Source organism: Pholis gunnellus, assembly GCF_910591455.1.
Source record: "Pholis gunnellus genome assembly, chromosome: 7".
In the NCBI taxonomy this organism is placed as follows: domain Eukaryota; kingdom Metazoa; phylum Chordata; class Actinopteri; order Perciformes; family Pholidae; genus Pholis; species Pholis gunnellus.
Window position 1 is genome coordinate 12,210,909 of NC_136533.1, and position 23,288 is coordinate 12,234,196.

General features: G+C 40.3%; 2 protein-coding genes across 2 annotated transcripts; one reads left to right on the forward strand and one right to left on the reverse strand.

The window, feature by feature from the left end:
• Positions 1 to 81: 81 nt before the first annotated feature.
• Positions 82 to 13,068, reverse strand: alpk3a (alpha-kinase 3a). Its single transcript, XM_079162618.1, has 14 exons — positions 12,939 to 13,068; positions 12,349 to 12,621; positions 11,434 to 11,555; positions 10,825 to 10,942; positions 9,417 to 10,701; positions 4,113 to 6,579; positions 3,647 to 3,794; positions 2,968 to 3,095; positions 2,837 to 2,878; positions 2,464 to 2,738; positions 2,263 to 2,351; positions 1,947 to 2,164; positions 1,803 to 1,851; positions 82 to 1,731 (listed from the first exon to the last, which is right to left on the reverse strand). Exons 2-14 carry the CDS (start codon positions 12,486 to 12,488, stop codon positions 1,392 to 1,394), a joined length of 5,421 nt encoding a protein of 1,806 aa, XP_079018744.1. The 5' UTR covers positions 12,489 to 12,621; positions 12,939 to 13,068; the 3' UTR covers positions 82 to 1,391.
• Positions 13,069 to 14,568: 1,500 nt separating this feature from the next.
• Positions 14,569 to 22,566, forward strand: malt3 (MALT paracaspase 3). Its single transcript, XM_079162283.1, has 15 exons — positions 14,569 to 14,641; positions 14,903 to 14,981; positions 15,090 to 15,211; positions 15,593 to 15,731; positions 15,897 to 16,072; positions 16,242 to 16,338; positions 16,819 to 16,854; positions 16,987 to 17,190; positions 18,051 to 18,228; positions 18,425 to 18,499; positions 18,673 to 18,800; positions 20,094 to 20,243; positions 20,853 to 21,007; positions 21,657 to 21,773; positions 21,920 to 22,566. Exons 2-15 carry the CDS (start codon positions 14,969 to 14,971, stop codon positions 22,256 to 22,258), a joined length of 1,929 nt encoding a protein of 642 aa, XP_079018409.1. The 5' UTR covers positions 14,569 to 14,641; positions 14,903 to 14,968; the 3' UTR covers positions 22,259 to 22,566.
• The last annotated feature ends 722 nt before the right edge of the window (positions 22,567 to 23,288 follow it).

A 23,288-nucleotide genomic window follows, 5' to 3' on the forward strand; every position in this document is an offset into this window, starting at 1 on the left:
CTTTGACTTTATGTACACCTGAACACAACATAGTTTGTCTGCATCACACCACACCTTAACATTACAGTATTTTCACTATCATTAGCTGGTCAATAGTTCAACCTATTTTAGAATTGTTCTATCATAAACAGTCATGCAAGTTCAGTGATGTAAATATAAGGTCAGCTGAAGTTTAAGAGCGGAAGACTTTGAAGACTCATTGATCATCAAGCAATAACCCATAACAGGAATTCCTGAAGATTTCTTGTCGGCTCTTTGTTATTTATAAAAGGCAAATGACTCCTGTTTGAAATTAACAATGAACACCTGTGCAATCTCACAATATAAATAAATACTTTTCATTCTGATTCGTATTTTGCTAACTAACTGTACACAAGCAAAACAACACTTTCTTTTTCTTTTCCTTTTTCTTGTTCAGTGGAAGGTGATTGTCAGTTGCTGTAAAACCTTACAGATTTCATTCAGGGAGCCTTACTTGGTGATAACAGGCTTCTAAAAGTCCTGAGCCTGCACTTTTGGTTATTTTGTTCAGTGTGCTTTTATCCCACAGTCCATAGGTCAGATCATTTACTGTGTGGAACTCATTCAGCAGCTTTCATACTTGAGGATTGCATGTCGATGAGCATGAGCATACCGTTGTTAAAGAGTTTACTGGTACGCCCCTACTGCACCTTGCTTTGCATTTACCAACATATATTCTGAAAAACTATGAGAGGACCTATTAAAAACACAGACACAACAGATACAAAGTACTTAAAAACTACTAAAAAGTAATGCCAAAAACAAAGTGCACACAAATATCTTTGACCTAAAAATGGTGCTGTAATTCCACAGCATGAGCTCAACTTTGCTGCTTAAAGAAATGCGTAGGCATTTCTAATACAAGCCATACATAATGTCTCTATAATTAACTGTATGTCCTACTCGCATGCTGTACATCACAGATGAACATGCAATGTTTAATATGGAACTCCCAACTCTGTGGCTGTGGTTTTATTCTCCATAACTAGTTAAATCAAACCAGGAAAATGTTCAACTCTTCATTAAAAGAAAAGAGCTTCAATGCAAATTTCACAGTGTGAAGTACGGTTGATTTTTCAGTGATGATGATTTTGAGTTTACAGATATTTCTTGGAGAGTTGTTTCTCCACTCATAGAGCTGATACGAGTAAAGTTAAAAACACTTTTGCTGGATGTCTTTTTACTGTGATTGTAATGGCGACTGAGAAATTCACTGTAATTCTTTGTAATAAGTCAGGTCAACAAACTTCTGCTTTTCTTTTAATCTTACTCTTCAAGTCCTTGCTGGTTTTGGTAACTGGAAAGAAACAGGTAATACTAAACCATTACAAGCAGTAAAATCTTGCTTGAAGAAGAAGAGCCGCTTCTTCCTACCTCATTTCAAGGACATCAACAGTTTCTGCAGGCTGGGGTTTGTCGCCTGATTTATTGTCCTCTGTCTCCTGATTTTTTCTAGTCACCTTTGGGCTAGAATTAGCCTTTCTAGACATCTGAGGACTGTGTTCTTTTCGCTGCAGCTGGGGGCTGTTGGAGCCCAACTTGCGGTTGAGAAGGGGGCTTCTGGAGCCCTTCACCTTGGTGGGTTGCTGCAGACTATCCATAGTTTTAAGTGAGCGCAGGCCAAGAAGTCCACAGTAGTAGTTGCACTGATGGTGTGTCGAGAACTGTTCGAACACTTCAGGAGAGCCATGCTCTGTGAGTCCTTGGTATCTGAAATACAGGTGTTAACTTTTTATTTCAGACAAACAATAACATTTGCATTTCCTGGTTCAGATACATACCCTTTTGCCTTGGTCACAACTTTGACATTTGTAATCTTCGTTTCAACTCCTGAAAAAAAAAGAATCCCAGAAGATTATCAATATTATCATTCTCAGAAATAGATAATTGATTGTGCTGGTTATGACCTTTGCTGAGTGTCTTACCCTCGAGCCGAGTGACCAGCAAATTGCCATGCGTCCACTGATGGATCCAGTGCTGGAAAGTGCAGCATTTTTGCTCCACCTCAGAAACGTTTCGTGTACTCAGCCTGCCTTTAGGATCCATCATACAGTAGTTGAGGAAGACACCCTCAAAATAAGCCTCCACCGTAGCGTATGGCACAGAGTTCGCAGGCCGGTACATCAGATACTGAGCAATTACTCTGTGGGCAACACAAACAAATAGGGGGTTGATCACAAGGCAGTGTTGCAGATTTTGATATAGGAATTAGAGCTACTGTATAAAACGCATGGTACTTACTCTAGTGAAAATCCAAAGTTCTCAGTAACTCTTGCTTCAGCCGCAAAGATTTTACAGTATTCTCGTATCAGGTTTTGGACTTTGCATTCCTGGCAACAAAAACAATTTTATAAAGCAGATCACTGCACTGCAATCATGATCACTAGGAAATTACTGGGAGCAATTTACCAACGATTCTTGGACACTAAATCCACCACTCACTTGCTTGGTTATCTGTAGATTTCTCTCTGTGAGGTTGCTCTCCTGTGTGGTCCCGTAGGCGATGGGGCTTTGCACTTTGATGATGCAGGCGCTTCCAGAGTCAAAAATGGGATCCAGGCCGTAAATGACCTTCACTCTGCTGGCTTTGTGAGCGCAGCCCTCCCCGATGTGCACCGTCTCGGTCATGATGCGGCCAAAGTACTTTTCAGCCCAGCTGCCACAGTCGGCCACGCCTCTGTTGAACAGCAGCGGGGTCATCTCAATCTCCTCTCCAACTAAGGGAAAACAAGACCCGTATGTACATAAACATTGTACATTCACAGAAAATGTAAAAGAAAAAAAAAGGTGATATGTTCCAACTAAAGACAGTTACCGTAACCTTCCAAATCCTCTTTTAGTAGTATCTCAGACAGAACTGTGAGACAGAAAACAGAAAGACTCATGAAGCATTATTTACATCTAAAATTTAGAGTTCACACTTGATTTCTCAAGGCATATACTCACTGTCTACGCTGAGCAGGAAGTCAGTGGTATCAGTCCCATATTCATTACTGATCGAACAGCCATACACTCCACAGTCGTGGCTGGATGCCAGAACAACACCCAGTGCGACTTGGCTTTCATCTCCTCCACTTGAGGACAAAAAAGATGAAAACATAATCATAAAACACGCCAAGTTGAGTTGTACAGAACATCAAAGGTTCAACTTTAACCCACAAGGTGTCACTGTGAGACAGATGGCCACGCTGTGAGGCAGCATTCTGCTGACACAGCAGCCACCAGCACACATATAGACTTGTAATGCCCCCTGGAGATGGGAAAGATATTGTGTCAGGTTACAGTTTCTGTGTCTAGCCAGAGATTCACCTCTCTGTGTCATAGCTGTGGGGCTCACAGTCACATGAGATGGACGTCTCTGCAGTGAGAATATGAGCATGACAGAAGGCCATGGGATGCACGCTGAGGCCCAAATAAATCCTGCTCATCCTTGTTGCATTATTGTTTCAGATTTGGAACCTGTCCATTTTTACCAGTCATGTCAGCTGGAAATCCTCAAAACAATGGCAGCGGAAAAAAGGTGACAAGTAATACAACAAATTGAACACAATATGACATTGCTGTTGACTTGTGTTACTGGTGGTTAGAGTAGGGTTTACACTGTGCATCAAGAAGCCGGGTTTACCTTCTCTTCAGCTCTACTATTTCCTCCTCATCTCTGTACCACTTAATGGTGGAGTCACTGAGCACGTTGAAGAACTGGCACCACAGCTTCAGGTGTCCGGAGGCATCTGGGAACGGCTCTCCCCTGATCTTACGGATGACTTGTGGAGCTGGTGGTGCATGACAGAGGGGGTGCCAAGGTAAATATATACTGTCCTGGAGAGGGGAGGCATTCTAACGTTTCCACTTCCTCGCGCACTGATGGACTAGTAAGACTAACGTGTTGACAAACTAAATATTTCACACAACCCTTTGTATTATGTTATTGTGATATTTTGTGAAAACTACGCAAAAGAGTCAAATATGTTACACGGTAGACTGCCACAGCTAGAGTATTGAGCCATAATATATTATATTGTGCCAACAAGTTCATTCTAATTTTACTGGAAAACACGCACAAAATTCGGACTGAAGGATTGCTTCTTTACCTTTCAAAGGGTTTAGCTTCTTTTCAGCTGGTTTCTCGTCTTGTTTTGTGCTGACAGGCTCTTCTGTGGGAGTCTGCTCCACGGATTTTGGCACCTCCAAGGTGGCCTTTCTGCGGCTCAGCAGCGGAGAGCGCTTTTCCATTGGTGGGGTATTTTGTCCCGTGGGAGTTTGCAGTAACGCCGCTCTGCGAGCCTGGCTGGGTGACATGTAAGGGGTCTCTTTCTTGCCTTGGGTTTCCAGCACACTGACTACAGCTCCCTCTCCATCTTCTTTAGTTTTGGGGATGAAGATTTTGCGACGAGCTCCGGAGGCCAACTCTTCAGGCGTGGCAGAGCGAATGAGTGACAGACTGTCTCTGCGCTTCAGACGGGGACTGCTCTCACAGGAGAGGGATGATGTCGGTGTTGAGCCTCCACTTACATCTTCGTCTGCTTTGTCAATCTGACGGTCACCCACAGGGATCACTTCAGAGTCTGGAGCAGCTTTGGACATGAATTTACGGAGACTGGCTGGACTCAATGATGGATGTGCCGGAGGTTTAGCGCAGAGTCTTTCTGACGATCTGTTTCTTTGAAGGTCCTCAACAGACACAGAATTCTCTATTTTGGCCTCTTTAAGGGGTTTTGGCTTCAAGCCTTCAGGGACAATGTTATCTTCTATTGAATTACTGAATGATGGCACATTGTCACCAACTTTTGGTATCAGAGCTTCATATAGCATCGAGGGAGTGTTTTCTTTTACACTCTTTTCTGCTGTTTCTTCTAGGTTCTGTTTTCTACTTTGAGTTTTTTCAGGCACAGCCCTTTGCGTGGCAGTTTCGGTTTCTGTCCACTCACTTTGTGTGGCCAGTCCAGAATCACTTTCATGACAAGTGACAGAGATCGGTGGCACCACAAACAAAGGCACTGGTGGAGTTTCTAAAGGCTGCTGTGTGTCTGAAACATGGGTGTTTACATACACATCCTCCTCCTTGTCATCAGTGCACGAAACGTTTATAACAGGAATTGATGGTAAGCCCATCTGAGGGAGCTGTTCACTACTTATCACGCGTGGCTGCTCTCGCTCTAACTTTTTTGTCTCGTCATCTGATTGCACAACTTCCTTTACAGTCTCTGTGAGTGAGAGGTTGGTATCCTTCTGCATACTTTTCTGTGTGGGCAGCAAGCTTGTAGAATCAGCCACGCTGTGGCCTTGGATTATTACTTTAGACACACTAGTTGCATCATGTTTTTGCAAAGTAGCAGGCTCTGATTCTTGCTTATTTAGTCCCAAACTAGTTAGTGGTAGAGTGCACTCTTTGAGCTCTGGCTCCATTATTTCAATTTTGGGGATTATAAAATGCTTATTTGGTTTAACACCTGCCACAGTTGGTTTAATATCTGGGGTGTCATCAATAGCAGATATTTGGATTTGTGGGATATTCACTGAGGGCTGACCCTGCTGTCTCTCACTGCTCTCTTGATGTGCAACATTGTTGTTCTCCTCCAAAACATATACATTACACATCTTGTTTTGTGTTACCGAGAGGCTCTTTGATTCAACCAACTGTTCTTCCACTGGATTTCTCTTTTCTGTCTCCACTTCAGACTGTAAACTTTCATTTCTTCCTTCAGCGCTCTCACCTTCTACAATTACTTTCTCTTGGGTTTTAAGATTGTTACCTGAGTTTACTTCTACATCTAAAGCAGAAACCAATACCTCTTTCAATTTGCTTCCCTCTTCACTGCTTCTAAAACCTTTGTTTGAACTCTGTACTGCATTGACATTGTGGACTTCAGTGCTTTCCTCTCCTATAGAAGACGTGCAGTCTTGCAGCATTTTTAGGTCACCCTTCTCTATACTCTCCGGGGCTGCAGTGGGCGGAAATCCTACATTCATTTCCTGAATCAGTGAAGTACATTCGGCCTGTTCCTTTACATCATCTTTCTCTACATCGTATGCTGCCACAGCAGGCAGAGACGAAAGAACATGATGTGCTGTTTTAGATTGACATGGCTCTTTTCTCTTTTCCAGTGAACATGTTGTTAATTCAGTAATCTCAGATCTGTTTATTTCTGAGCACGGTTGTCTGTCTGAATTCATTTCAGCTTTCTCTTCAACACATAGCTTATTCAAAGAGCTGCCCTCCTCCGTGTCAGGTTCACCTTCTTTGCCCATTTTATCAACACTCATCTTTTCTTCTCGTGAAGTTTTACCGAATGCCTCTCCAAGGCTGGGACTGTTTGACACCGAGATAAGATTGTGAGGGAAAGTCCAGCTTTCTTCCAAACTCGTGAGGGTGGATGTGGAGGAGCATTCCTCTTTAAAGTAGTCTTGGGTCTGTGGCAGAACAGATATTTCTTGAACAGACTTATCTCTTGCAGCCTGGTGATTAGGCTGTGGTGAAACTACCAGTAAAGCTGGCTGTTGCTGGTGTATGGGATCCTCTTTGATAACTGATACTATCTGAGGGTCTTTCTCTTCAGCCTGACGAGAGAAGTAAAAAAAATAAAGCATTTTAGTACTTCAGTGCATTTGCAGCAGTGTTGTTTTTTACTGGTTTTACTTCTCACGCATGTAAAATGATGTATAAGAAGTCATTCTAACAGTATGATTTGTTAGTGACCACATGTCCTACTGGAAAAAAAAACATATTGTCATGTTGAGGAGTTTTTTTAAGAAGCTTGTTGGAACAAATTTACTGCAGTGACCTTTGACACCATGACACGTTTAGACTGAGACACGTCTTGCTACCATAAATCAACAGCAAGCATAAACAGTGACAGATTCTGAAAAACATGCATTGCTTTATGTGTTACATTCCAGACAGAGAGGAAGAGCACTGTAATCAGTCTGTGAATAAAGTTATTCAGTTACTAGTTGATATTAAACAATAAATAGTTGAAAAAATATGCGGAACAACGACAGTAACTCAATATATCTTTGGGTTTTATGACCTGTCAGTTTATTTCAGGAACTTCTTTACGTAATATCATGTGCAAAGTAGCTGAAAAGGTTCCAATTCAATATTTAAATTTGTGAACAAAGTGGGATTAGCTTAAATTGTCTGAATTTAGCCATGATCACACTTGATACTAACTCTTATGTCTTCATTTGAAAGTGCTCGTGTGCTCTGCCTCTTATGCTGAAGCACGAACAGGGAAATTCCTACATGCTTGACACAGATGTTTACTCAAAGAACCTGTTGGGCAGGGAATGAATGATCGCTTGTCTCTCGACAAAAGACGAATCATAACATGTATGATTCACCTAAATCTGATGTCATCAACAAGCTGTTGATGAAACTAAACTAAACTAAACTAAACTAAACTAAACTAAACTAAAGAAAAATAATCTTACATTTGAGTATGCATGGTGCCAAGGAGAAGATTTACAGGTAAAGCTTCAAGCTACATATCGAAGTGTTTGGGTTTTCCCCCTCACTGTCCCTGTTGTTGCTGTTCACACTATTAAGATGAATGCAGAAGAGTAATGAAGCCACATGCTGCCTCCTGACAACATGTTTGGCCAGCAGTGACTACTGAGAAAAAAAGAAGTTGCTGCTTTCGATGGAAGGGAACTGGTGTCACATTCTAAAAATGAAGCTGTGGCTAGCACTACACTTACAGTGTAAATAGATGTCACACACATGTGACAAAACACTGTTAAGGTAAATCGTTTGACTTCCTCGAACTAGTCATTCACGAGGGCACAGAGTTTACAACCAACATAGCAACGGTAAAGTTGAAGTTCCACATTATGGACAAACAATCGCTTTGCAGGTTGATCATGTTTAAACACACATTTCAGTTCCCCTTTTCACTTGTCATCGAGCACCAGAAAACTGGATGTTAATGGAAAATGCAGAATTGATTACATCCGCTGTGTTATAGCATCTCATGCAAAATTCACGGAGCCAAACAATTCACCAACTCAGAACACATTTACATACAAATATATGTAATACAAAATCCGAATTTGATGGGTTAAAATAACCACATAAACTTTCAGAAATGATTGTAATTCAAGAAATTCTTCCCAACTTCCTCCTTAAGCATATAGACACATTGAACAAAATATGCTGAATAAATAACTAATACATTTAAGTGAGTGTACAACTAAACGAATCTGGCTAGATTGGATTTTTGGAAATACTTGTATGCTTGTATGTTTTGGCAATTACTTTAGAGGATTTAAATATAATATGGCCAAATATGTAACATGCTTTTCATAAACTATGTCAGTACAAACTGAATAAACTAGTGTCACTCGGGCTTCAAGAGAGGCAAATTTGTCTTATTTAAAAATAATTTCAGCTGCTATCTGAGAATTATAATGTTGAATCTTTTTGTTTAAACTTTGCGTCCTAGATGAAAATACATGTTCACATATTTGAACCATTAAAAAAAGAGTTATCACTTCAAAGAAAGTCACAACACAAATCCATATTAAACAGCTAAGATTGTCACAGTCACATGACCAAACAGAACTATATAAGTGCAACCCCAAACAAGGCAAAAGTTATAAGCGGCTAAGAATCCCGACCAGCTTTCTTACTGTATGGGCATGTACTGTACAGCATATTAATCATAGCATAATCGTTCTAATTCCCTGCACATGACAGGCTTGAAACAATTCTCCAAGCTGAACGCTGAGATGACAGAAGTACTGCCTTCCTCTTGCTGCTCTAGATGAGGAAGAGGTTTATTTAAAGATAAAGGGAGGGAGGGAGTGAGGAATGTGCCCAATGTGACGAGGCCCTCCTTTCATGCAGAGACCTGCCGCTCTACTCCCACTCATCCAGAACACACAGCCGTCTGTCATGCAAAGCCTGTTTGTAACTTGAGAACCACTTCTGACATTCAGGTTTCATCATGATCTCTGACGCACTGGTGTCCCACTCATTGCAGCCAGCATCTGAGATATTCCCCATCCTATCTCACAGTGTGTCGATCCACAACATCCCCCACCCCCACACATATGTAGCGCAAGCTGCTTGGTTCTTATGGTTCCCTATTTCTCCCACACTATCTTCTTCAGCTTGATGCGCTTGAGTGATATTGATGCAGTTAAACCACAGACTCACATGTTTTAAAAACGGCTGTATTGTCTGACTGTCCCACACCATGAATATAACATCTAAGTTGCCATATCTACCACATTTGCAACCAGCAGCAGCTCAAAGCCTAAACTGTGTCATAGTTGACATAGTTCAGGCTTTGGCCCTGAAGTAGCTCATCTTGAATTATCTTTTCACACAAATGCAGCCTATTTATAGCTCTCAAGTGGCAGCCAGCTGCCCTTGAAGACCACTGTATACATACCTCAGTGAGGACTTCTTCAGCTGGACTGCCGCTCCCTTGTCCCACAGACACCTCCATGGCCTCCACAGCAGCATCAGCCACATTGACACTCCGCGCTGTGGACTCCTCTACGCTCTCAGGCAGCAATGTATGAGCTGGTGGCTGGTCTGTGTGTAGAACCATGTCTTCATTGTTATGTTCATGTGGCTTCTGTGACTTTTCTGTATCCACAGTCTCTGAAGTTTCTTTCGGTTTATCTATTTCCATAGCCACAATGTCTTCTGTAAGAGGCTTGCAAACTTGATTCGGCTCTGTTTTCAGCCGAAATGATGGCGGCGTTGCGACATGCGAGTGGCCAAACTCTCTCTCCTTGTTCTCCATGTGATCATGAGGGTCCTTCTTGCTCTTACCAAAGAAGAAGTCTTTGACTGTGTGTAGCACCGAGGAGATGGAAGCCTGAATGTTGTGGTGGTCATGATCCTTATGAGCCTTGCTGTGATGTTTGACTTCTGAACTATGTTTTTTGAACGGTACTGTATGCGATGTCTTCGACAGCTTTTCCCTTTCTTTCTCCCTCTCTACAGCCAATTCTTCTTCTCTCCTTTTCTTTCTCTCATACTCTTCTTCTAAGGCTTTTTCTTGTTCTTCCCTCACTTTTTGCATCCTCTCTTGCTCTCTCTCTTTCTCTTTACTGACACTTATAATAGGTATATCCATCTCTTTAGGGTTCTCCCCTTGAGATGAACTCTGTTTATCCTCAGTAGCCTGAGACTGGAGAGTCTCTGCCATAAATTGTGCCAAACCCATTCCCCCATCGTAACAATTTTCACCTCCATTTCCCATCATATTGCTTCTGCTGCTGCGTCTGCTGCTGTTGTTAACCCCGGCATCTACTCCATTAGTGATCTTTATTTTCTTTTTGGTCAAGGTATCCTCAAATGGAGATATCTCAACCAGGTCTTTGGATGTCACAGAGGCTGTTTCCTTGACTTCAGAGCTAACACCATTAGGTTCTGCAGCAGCTCCCAGTTGCTCCTCAGCCTCACCCTGGACCAATGGCCTCTCCTCCTGTAGCGGGATGTGTCGCTTCCTTTGAGGATGTTCTGTGTTTTCTTTATCCCCCTTCTTGGTGTGTTCGTCCAGATCTTTCTTCTTCTTCTCTGCTTTCTGCTTCAGCTTGGCGAAGAACCTTTGGTGGATCTGGAACTCGTTCATGGTGCCGACCTCCAAAACTCCCGAGCAGGAGACAATACCTTTACTATTGCTGGCTGAAACCTGATAGATGGCTGCATCATCCAATGTGCAGCTGAAAACAGAAACACTTATTAACCTCATATTACACTATCAGCATTACAATTCCCAACAAAAAGCTGCATTTCTAATAATTTGATGTAATTGATTACTAATTTTGCAAGGTTGTGATCCATACTTGTAAATATGGAGGATGTGGTTTTTTCCATTTCGATGAATTTCATATTTTGGGAGTCCACAATAGCGATCCAGTTCCATATCATCTTTATACCATTTCAGTTGTGGAGCTGGGTAACCTAATAGAAAGACATCGATAGACTATGATTAACTGATTGCCTCTGGGTTATAAACGTGCCACAAAGCACTTTATCTATGCACAATTATTACACAGGGACCAGGGTCTGGTTTGCACTAAATATAATTTTGTTTTGGAAATTGTACAGTCAAAAAAATACAGTATAGAAGCTTTGGCATGAATGTGTTTTTAGGCTGTTGCATCATGTTTGTGAAGTGACAGCTGCTGGAACAGCTGTTGCTGTTGGACGAGCCCACCCATCCAATCTGCCTGCAGTTTAAAACACAACATCCTGAAAAACCTGCTTGAATATGATATGGTCTGTTGAGTTTAAGGATGAGTTCAGGAAGATTAAAGCAGTTCCCTTCAAAGTGAAATCTTTTCTTTGTTTTCAGATTAGTCACATTATGTCTCTGTGCATCACAAACAATCTGAAAGGTTTCAGTTCCTCCAACAGACAAAAAGCTGAGACATGCAAATGAACAAACCTACCTGATACCACACAGGTGAACTTCACGTTACATTTTTCTGACACCGCCTTTGATTTCAAGGTGGTCTCAAAGGATGGCTGTATGTCCTCAGTCAGCTGAGCCATGACGCTGCACAACGTGCTCCTGGAAGCAAACACTGATACATTAGAACATGTATTGCTTTCAAATCGTAGACAGATTCACACTTTAGTATCATATCAGTGACCTCTATACCTCTGTGCAGTACATTCCAAGAACTTGCTTAATTAAGAAACAAGGATGTTAATGGAGATTTCGGGTAGTGACGAGATTGTGAAAGAGTGACACAGAGACTTGTGAGGTATCAAGCAAAACAAAGTTGTCAATCCAACACTAAAACCGATGATCATCACTAAAAACTGAACGCAACACTGGACAAACTGGACATTTACATTACAGTTCAAACGTGTGTAGGTTTCATTCTTGGGGTAAATCAGTTTTTGTGGTTAAGATGTTAGTTGGGAGGAATGTTTTAAAAGTGTGGATTACCTCGTTGGCCTGTAGTGAGAATACCTTGAATAGCTATTCGGAGAGGAGGCAAATGAAGGGACGTCAATGATTAAGTTCTGCGTATATATAGATAACCCAATTACATGAAATACCTTAATAACTGCCCTCCTCTTTGACAAAAGGAGCACTTCCTTGTTCTTATGGTGTGTAGATTGAAAACAGAAACACGCATAATTGATGTGATAAAAGTGATTTTTGACCCACAATGTGATGTGCTGAACAATGTGGAAAAAAATCTTTGGTTTGACTATTTTTATCATTCACTCTTTCCCCAAACCCAGATGTTTTTTCTTTACCACCATGCAATATAGATAAATAAATAAAACACAAATCTGCTTCACAAGAAACATCCTCTGCATATACATGGACTATAGGTGAGGCTGTCTACCTGTTTTCTGGCCTAACATTGGAGAGGTAAGGATTGCGGCTTTCTGTGCGGCCATTGGAAGAGCTGCCCTCCTCTTCACCGAAGCTGCTTGCCCTCCCATTACCAGAGAAAGAGCGAGTCATTGGCCTTCTGGAAGTCATATTCCACTGAAGCAGTTCACAAAAAATGCAAAATTTGTGGTAAATGTATCACCAACAGTATGAAACTACTCCTTGTTCACGTCCACAATTCGTCAAGTTCTTGAATATAACGGTGTTATCCATGTAAAAGCCCCTGCAGAAGAAAAATAAAGAAACACTTTAGAATGGTAAAAGAACATGTTGGAAGTTGATGAAATAAAGTGAAGATACACTCTGGATCATTTGCTCATATAAAAATCCAACACACGGTTCAGTCTTAATGCTTGTCCTTTCTGACCAAGCAAAGTACTTTGCATTGGAGCAAGTTATAAATAGGATCAGCTATCAGATTGTGGAAGGGCTGTTAGTGGTCAAACATGAACCAAAGACGGGTTATTGACTTGTACGTGTTAGGAATATAATTCAGGTGTTTCTTGATCACCTTAAAACTAGTAAAATGTTCCAACTTACCATTGAGATGTTGTCAGTGTTGCTTTGGAGCCACAGTCTGTGAAGACAATCTCTGTAACTGCCTATCATAGACACGCATGTGTTGCCAGAAGGGGCCTATTTATAGAAGCCCCACAAATAGGTGCAAGAGAGCATACGATTTTCCAAAACTAGACCCAAGAAAGAAGTCTAAAAACCAAACTAAATTGAAAGAAAAAGCTAACCATTTAAACCAGAACATATTAATAAAAATAACTTCCTCGATGGTCATATAAATGTCACTGCTTGGTTTTGATCTGTCTTAACAAGTTGGAAAAATGGTGTCCCATCTTTGAGACACTGTAGTGGAGTGGATGTGGACTTTCAAAACATGTCCACCACAACCAATAGTCTAAGTCCTATGCTTTGCTCAAGAGTCGCTTAGGGACAGCCCCCCTCACTTTGTATTGCAACACATGGTGACAACATAGAGATCCACTTGCTGCTGACGTTTCACATCAATTTTAGGCTTTCCTGGTTAAATTAAGGTTTAATAAAATAATAATAAAATACAATCTAGTTTAAAGAACAAAAAAAAGCACCCGCAAATCAGGCAAATATCTTAATTTAGAAACTAATAACGTTTTGTAAACAGGCCAGATATATTGCGACAGGGATACTAAGAAATAATATAACTATTCATTTATATTGCACATCCCATGTTTCTGTATTAAAATAATACACTTGCCACTTTTATACTTGTTTTAACGTACTGTTATTTGTTTATTTCTGTACCATATTTTACTGTACATTTTAATATTTTTCTATTTTTAAATGATGTCTTGATTATTGCTCAGTGTTCATTGTTTATTGTTATGCACCATTCACCAAGTTCATCAAATTCATGTATGTGTTCTGATTCTGATATACTTAACAGTATACAGAAAATACACACATTTTACAAAGTAAATATTAATAAACCTATTATTGAATAGATGTGATTGAAATGCTTCAATGAATGGTCAATAAAGGATCATAAACACTTACTTACTATATATTTCAAGACATAACCCTTAAAATGTTAAAATGTGTACACAAATATTGTGTTGTTATTGTAAGACACTTAACCATGATTGACACACATTATGCAAGTGCATTTCCCTGTGTAAAGGTCACATGATCTACGATGTTGGGCAATTTGTGGGAGTGAAATGCTGTTTTTGTGTACATAAGCCAAGAATAGAATAATTCATCGTCACAACATGGTGACAATATTTAATTTCACATCTTTGTAGGAAATTTAAACACAAATCATGCAAAATCTAGACTATTGAAAACACAGTGAGTGTGTCCAGTCTTATCTCCCTAAACTTCAGCCTGTAGATTTTACAGGAAAAAGGGTCAGAACGATCGTTACCGTAATGCATGTAAAAGTGGCTCCACTTGCATTTCCCTTACTTGATTCGCATGGACCTATACAGTGCAGGGTTCGTCTGTTTGGACAATTATTAAATTAAAGCTGTACCATTTAAAAATAAAATAAAATCTCCCTATTTTTCCAGTGTGCCAAAGGTTATATTCTATGAGATGCTCCCATATTATAGGCTTACCGGTAATGTGTGAGCACACTGCCTCGTTCCGGGAAAGGGAGAGTTTTCTAGATATAAATGAAGTTGAAGCTTGAGAGGAAAACATTTACTGGCTGAGGTCCGACAGCTGCTCAACTGGTCCGAGGCTGACGGCAGGTATGCATTAACACATGCGCGTTTAAAGAATTTTGAACACTGATCATATTGATGTCTAAATTAGTGGCATTTCTAACCGAAACTACATTGTTGTTCACTGCGGTATAACCTGAACGTTAGTTAAACTTCACGAGAAACGAAAAGTTAGTGCCAGAGGCTAGACATTCATTACGTGGCGTTTTCATCGGTTTTGGGCCAGCAGCCCACTAAAGGGAGTTATTGAAAAATACTAATTGAACACTTTGACTCCACTTCCTACAGTCTGTTGTGCTATAATAATAATAAGAAGATGCACTGGTGACTGGATCCCGCAACAAACCCTGTCCAATGATGATCCGCGGTAGGGCATGTGTCTCTTCACCACACTACTATATTCAGGGACTTTAAAAAAATAAAGACACCGTGGTATGATTTCAGTTGACTGAGATTCTCACTTGATTTTTTTCAGAAATTGTCATAGTGCGCCATCCTGTTTCTGTGTGTGTACCTGAGAACCACAAGGTGACTCTGAGTGTCCGTGCTGAGGGCACAGGTATCCTCAACTACCAGTGGTTCACTGATGAAAAGGAGGTTTGTTGATTTCACTTGTGCATAATGTGTTTGAGTTACAAAAAGCTTTTAAATTGAAATGTATAGTTTCTTTTGAAGGTTTCAAAACACACTCGAGCATTTTGAATGACACTTATAACTGTTACACGTGGATATAACGTCTACTGTGTGTGGGGCCATTACGTGTTGCTGTGAATTTCCCTGTCTGTCTTCGCTTGTGCATGTTTATTCTGGTGCACAGCTGTCTTGAGCTCAATGAAACCAACAGTTTAAATATAGGACAAATTAGCTAGTCAAAATGACAAACTGAAACGAGTCATATCCAGAAAAACTAAAATCGTAATCTTTTCACCATGAACCTTTCTGTACTTGGTTAAAATATTATTTTGTTTTGTTTTCAAGGTGTCTGGAGGCACGGAAGCAGACTTGACCATCAAAGCTAAACAAACTCAGCTCTATGTGTGTCGCGTGAATGACCACTTTTGTAACTGGGTGTTCAGCGACTGGGTGAAAGTGAAGGTGTTGGACATTGATAAATCAGGTATGCATTCTTATGTTGATTCACATTGTAGTAGGGTGGTGCTTTTGTTTCCTTTTTGTTGTATTGCATATTGCAAGATCGCCTCTGCCTGTCAGCTGGCAATCAATCAGTTTCATGCACATTGCTAGCACATTGCTTTGAGTTTAAATCTCTATCCATCACCAGGGTTGCCAGAAAACTGGCTGGGTGAGCCACACATTGCTGTCAACCCTAAAGCCCAGACAGTCCGACAAGGTACGAAACTCACTCTCCGCTGCGCTGCCTTTGGCATCCCCACTCCCCACTATCAGTGGTACAGAAATGGACTGCCGCTGCAGGACAAGACTAGTGGCATGCTGCAGGTGAGGACGTTTTTTTTTTTTACAGTGATTGTTTACACTGTGCAATATTTACTGTGCTCTGAATCATGCACCCTCTGTTTAATATCAATGGTATGAGTAATCTTACATGTGGGGGAATAGCCAGAAAGACAAACAATGGTAGGAATATAATCAACTGTGGTGCCTGCAGATCGACCGTGCAACAGCCGAACATAAAGGATCATACCTGTGCTCCATATCTAACGTGCTAGAGGAGAAGTGGGCTGAACCAGTCGTTGTTGACATTGGTAAGTCATAACTGAAACTACTTTTATCAACTTGGTTAAACTCTTGTCTTTTCCCAGTTGTATCATTGTTTTTTTCCTCAGACCATACTTAGTCCATTTCCAATGAAATGGCTGAGTAGAAAATCTGTTTTTTTACCATGCCTTTCATTCCACTGATTTAGCACTTAGAAGTAATTTCCATTATGCAGCAGGTACTTTCCCATTTCTAAAGACTAACAAGGAAGTTAGACTCCAAATAGTACTTGATCCGAGCCTTAAGACACACGACAGGAAAGTGATGTAAAGTGAAACTAGTTCTTGCAGTGTTTCTCCGGTTTGTAACTTATGTTGTGGCAGGTACAGTGCAGATCACAACAAAATTGAATGAAATTGTTAATTGCACTGCCTGGTATGTGTCCTCTGGACAAAATCATAGTACACTAAATAGATTTTTGTTTATAAAACTAATTGTGTGCACCTATTTTTTTTAATATCCTCTAGTGCAAACGGATCAGCTTCCCCCTGCAGCACCCACAGGTATGGCTTTATGGAAAGAAACTCTGTCAACCCGTGCTATTTTTAGTGTGCTACAGTAGGACACGATCACGTTATGTATGAGAATTTCCTTTTGCTGCTATAATTAGAATTCTACTTTGATCTTTGTTCTAGCCACCGATAAAGTTGCCCTACTTATTGGCAACTTGAATTACTCCAATCACCCTCCCTTAATGGCCCCCATTATGGATGTACATGAGTTGGCCAACCTCCTGCAGCAGCTTGGCTTCAGAGTGGTTTCCCTGCTGGATCTCACCAGGGAGGAGATGCTGGCGGCTATTGACAAGTTCATTCAGCTCCTTGACAGAGGAGTTTATGGTGAGTAGAATTAGACCTCTTTTTATTTTTCTCAAAATTCGCTACATTTGTCAGTTGATTCATGACTTCAAATTTGTTCTTGGAGAAAAGCTAACATAGTTATTTCAAGATTTTTGTGGGATTCAAAATATAACAATTTAACTTCTTCCCCCAATTGTTGTTGCTCTTATCTGTTGCTGCCCTCGCGTCCTCGGTCATGAATCCCTGCGCGGTTCACTGTACCTGTAGTTTCTCACATATGCATGGTTGAGTGGGCAGACAAGGGCTAAAAAAAACCGTAGGCGTTGTTAACCGCATATATTATTTATCTCACTTCCTGTGTGCCTGTAACACTTTGAGAGCAACTTATATAGTATTTGAAGAGGGTCATTCACAATTAGGCAACCAATCAACTAAATGTAAGTCTTTCGACATGTGATAAGTAATACAGTTTTAAACAACAAAGATAGGTGGCATTGAAGTGTATGAAGACATTCAGCTATTAATAACTAGAGCATACAGCTTCAAGAACAAGTCATATTGTTCAGGGGAACAAGGCCACTACTGTTATTATACAGCAGACAGATACGCTAATGATAGAGCTGTAATATGAAATGATATTGATGACTATATAGAAGCAATGACAAGAGAACTGACATGCTGTATCAGAATGATACTCTCTGTTATTGTTCTCCACTTTCTCTTGCTAATAATGAAACAAAGATGGAAAATAAAGAGAGTTTTGAAACTTGTCATTCTGTATAGGAATCAGTGTTTTTCTCCCGAGTGGGACCTTCAAACATTACAAGGATTGTGTGTGTTCAATGCAAAATGTGATGATTGTTAAGTGGTAACTAGATGCATTTTAACACTCTCGACAGGCCTTTTTTACTATGCGGGTCATGGATATGAGCGTGTTGGGAGGAATTACTTGGTGGCTGTCGATGCTCCCCAACCGTACCGACCTGAAAACTGTGTCTGTGTGCAGAGGATCATGCTCAGTATGCAGCAAAGACGGACTGCACTGAGTGTAATTCTTCTGGATACCTGTAGAAAATGGTAGGCACAGTTGTTCATTCATGTTTTCACTAATAGAAGACAGTGACATGTGTTTTCACATTTATTTGTAAACTGATGATTATACATACTGTATTATACATATGTATATACTGTGTGTGCATAATATTAGATTTTTTCACAATGTGCTAGTTATCAGGATTTCTTTTGATTGCTTACTGTATTTTTCCTTGTGAAGGTACAACCAGGATTGCATAGCTTCAGTCATCATGCCATTGGGACCCAGTGGGAACACCGTTTACGGTTATGCCACGTATGTACTTTTTATTAGCTCTTTTTTAAATATCTAATTACAAATACAAAAACCAATACCTATTTTTTCAGTCAACATGCTGTGGAATGGAAAGTTATGTTTATTAAAAAAGCAGAACTAAATCCTTTGCAATCTATTTTTTTTCTCAATAACATTTCCTTTAACTAATGCAGATGTGAAGATGCTGAGGCGTACGAGGTCCAGGATGGGGGGAAAAGTACTGGAATCTTCACTAAATACTTGAACAAGCACATCCTACAGACCGAGAAAGTCACACATGTCTTAGAGAAGGTGTCCGAGGGTAAGTTGATTAAAAAAAGACTGTGTTTTTGAGAATGTGATGATAAATCCAAAATGTATCAGCCTTAAAATGATTCTAAAGTGATGCTGTAACAAGGATAGGTGTAGTTGATCACCCATGCTTTGAAGAAGAAGATAAGCTTGTTTGTCACTGAAATCATTTTCACTTGCATCCACTCAGTAGGTTCACAGTTGTGGTAGATTTGGGGTAAACAGATATGAAGGGAACAGGTTGTTCTTTGGTGCACTGGAGTGAACCACAGACACGTTTTATAATTGTTGGCAACTCACTTTATTGTTGTTTACTCAGGACTTGTAAGTATAGCTGTGACAGAGTTATGAAGTTGTCCCGTCTTGAGAGTGTGTTTGTCTGTTTGATTGGTCTCTGGTTGAATAATTTTTTCGAGGTACCGTTAGCATGTGACCTCATTCTCTGGAAATTCACACTGTTGGCAAGAGAACAGCAGGAAACCTGAGAGCTGCAGAGTGCAAGACAGCTGCTCTGCCGTTTGGGCACCCCGGCCACTGCGCTGATGGGTTCACAGGACGGCCTGCTGACAGAAAACTGTGTGTCTGTGGATATATTTAGATGAACAAATGAACCATGATTGTGACATTCTTAAAACAGGTTTTCATCCCTTTTTACTTCTTATTTGAAATCCTTGAGCCACATTATGGGCAGTCACTTAAAAAAAATCCCAAGCCTCTGTTTTTGATATCTGCTCATCTTGTCCGGGACTTATTTAGAGATGGAAAAAGAGCTGCCGATGATGAGCTGCTGGTTGCTCATCCATTATAGCGAAGACAGCTCGCCCCAAATATTCCTGATGCCATATCCTCTCAAAAGCCAAGAATACATGTATATTAAATTATTTTACCATGGTTTCACTACTGGCCAGCCATTCCACCCTGTTTAACCTTTTAAATGATTCCTACATTTGCATGTAATTACTCTGGTGAATAGGGGTTTTCCAAAACACATTTAGCCAGTCAATTACTGTGAATATTTACTATCGTTTCACATTTCCCTGAGTTCCTCAAAGCCTGCCATGTGAATCTGATGAACTTTTTCTCCGTGCTATTGCAAAACTCAGGCAGCCCCATGAGCCAAAGAGTATTTTAGTTGGTTCATGAAGTGTTGATGTTCTCATTATTGGTCAAAGTTGACTGAGTACAAAAGGGGAAGACACCCTGGAAATAATTACATTTGTATGTAAAGTTGCTGTAGAGTTTTGTCTTCAGCTCTTACAGGCATCATATTTACCTGTATTTTCCTCCTCTCTCTTTACACCAGATCTAAGCAGAGACCCTCTAGTCAAAGGCAAGCAGCAGGTGGAGATCAAACACACCCTGAAAGAACCTCGATCCCTTGCAGACCCAGTTCGGACCACCGGCCACACAAGGGAGCTTCACCAGCGAGAGGCCTGCTGGAGACAAGCAAATGGTGAGTTAATAAGGAACATTTGTTTTGTCTGTGTTATGCGTTTTTTCTATGTTTTTTTTTTTTTTTTAATTCTGGGTCAAATCGCATTGCAGAAAGGATATGTAAAATACATCCACATTACAGTTTATTTTCCATTAAGTAAAACCCAGTTCCACTTCGTGATCTGATGTCACCTTGATTAAGATCGTTCTCTTTACTCTTACCCACACCTCCTACACTACAGCATGTGACAAACCAAGTGCAGACATTGTGGTTGATTGTGATATTTTCACTGTTTTTGTAAATCAAACAAGGAACTGGTTCGTTTTACAAAGAGTATTTTCCTGTTTAATGGAAGGAAGTTGACTTTTGACACCATAACTTCCTCAAATTGACCTAAACCCTTTTATAATAGAGCAGTCAGCTAATCTGAGAATGTCCACAGACATGAATGATAAAAAGTCTGCGGCTTAAATGAACAGAAGGGCTGAAAGTCCCTAATGTGCTTAATCCAGGGTTTGGCTAAATCAGCTTCTCTATCTCAGTATTAAAACACTTGTGGAGCATGTTATATGTAGTCATCATGAAAAAAAGAAATAAAAAAAAAAACTTTTTTATATATCCTTTCAGAACTACCACCGAAGAAGAGGCTGATGTTTGCTTGCGGAGTAGAAGTGGAAGTCAGCTTCTCAGCTTTGTTCTCTAATGTCTTGGTGGCTTTTGCCACTGTAAAGACTAAAGGCCTCCGAACCCAGGACTGCACCGTCACCCTGAGTAGCATACCTGTAAATATTTAATTTTTACTTAAAATCTATCCTTTCAAGTTTTATTCTCATCCATATAGGAGCCACACAAGATCTATACAGTGACATTCTTGAGCCAAGGCACTTTTGTTTTAATAAACACACACAGAAACACACTAGAGGTAAAAAGTAAATTTACAGTATACAGAAATTTTAACATTACTGCCTTTGTTTTTTTTTTGACACATCACTTCAGTCAGATTTAGTCTTTTTAAGAGTTACTAAACTCAACATTGAGTTTAAAAACTGCAAGTTAAGTCTACATCATGAATTCCATGTCGCTCACCCTCTTTCCATGAGTCACCAGGAATTTGTCATGTGACGTTGATGACGTGTTTCACATGTCTGAGGAAGTTCTGCCCATATATGGACTTCCAGCCTGCTGCAGCCACATACAAAGCAGGATGCAGTGCTAGTAATTGCTGTTAGTGTAACGCAGCCATGCAGAATCTTGGCCCATACTGACATCTAGTGGCAGGTTTATGAATGCATTCGTGTTATAGCGGATATCTAGCAGTGAGTGCCAGGCCAGTGTAAATACAGGACATGTTTATTGACAGTGATAAATGTTATATAGTTGGTTAAAAATTGTGATGATGCTGACAACATATTTTATGCTTTAAATCCTTAGCCAATGGAAGACATATTTTCCAGCCCTGGCAGGTCAGAGGAGATGGACAGTCTACTATTTAGTAAATCTGAAAACCCGGACTGTACTCTGCGACTTTGTGCTCTTCAAAAGCTTACGGTACGCAGTTGATGATATGTGTCCCAATTCTGTACCTATGAAGTGTTTTTATTTTTAATATATATTTAAATCAAAACAGAGCAAGTATTTACAAGAAAGACTGTAAAATAAATGTGTAATTTTGTTTTATCATTTGCATTTGTTAGAAAACGCTGGTCATCAAGGTGGATCTACACTATACTCACATGGACAGTAAGCTGCGCCAGACAGAAAGCCAACAGGTGGACATAGGAAGGCCTCTGGTGGCCTCCTGTAAACTGTACACGAGGAATCATGGGACAACAGCCAAGAAACAAGAAGGTTCTTCTGGTCAAAGTATGGGCAACATTTCAAGCAGCAAACCACGGCTGCATCAGACTCCGGCTCGTCCATGTCGCCCTTTCACCAGAAAGGCAGAGTGTGCTGCTGAAGTTGCAGTTTCAAGGAGCAACGAACCTGAAGAGAACGATGAAAATGAACTGCAAGACTTCACTCTTCGGCATTAGACCCTGCTGGTCATTTTGTAAATACTAGTTTGAAATTGTGATGCTGAATCATGCATCTAAATCATCTGTGGTTAATGGTAATGATGAATGAATGAGTGAATAACTGGGGTTTGTGTTTGGTTTGCGTTACCAGCCATCAATTCTTATCTTAACACTGAAGAAACATTAACACTTAACTACTTTTCAAAGCCACTGATTTTCATTGTACATTGTAAAATACTTTTACATCAATGGCGAGCTGGCTAGCCTAATTTAACAAATAAAGACTAATATTACTGTAAATAATGTATCTAATAAAGACCACTACTTTCCTTACTATTTGATTCTCAGTCTTTTAAAACATGCCATTCTGTTGCTAGCTTAGTCAAATGAAACGTTTAAATGGATTACAAACTTTGATTGAATAGATAGACTACACGTACACTAACCATCAACCAAATTAATACTGTATGATGCTGAATTCGGGTTCGTTTAAAACCTGAGGGAGTACCTTGAGGTAAGAAGTGTGTGCCTGCTTCTTTTGACTAGGTTAACGTTGAATTGCATGACTTCAGACGAAATGTATTAACCGTTTTGTCCAATAACCAAATCAGATAAACAATATCATCTTTCCCGTACCTGTATGTCTTATACACAAAATGTCTGCCTGCAGCACCAGTCCCCGCTAGCTCGCCGTGATCGTATAGTGGTTAGTACTCTGCGTTGTGGCCGCAGCAACCCCGGTTCGAATCCGGGTCACGGCACACAAGGTGTAGTCTAGGAATGGGCTGCGTTTTACAGAGTTTTACAAATGTTGCAATATTCTTAACGCTGACACATAATTATTTCGCTGGTATGCTGTAATAAAGACATCGGACTGTCATGTAAAAAAAAAGCAAGGCGGCATTGTGATAATGATTTGGTCCATTTTGCTACGAGTAACTCAAATAAGTGAGTGGAAATGTAGCGCTTAAAACGCACTAACGATGACTGGCCTGCAGGTGACAGTAGAATACATTCAATATTCACCCAACATGGTCTAGGAAGAGGT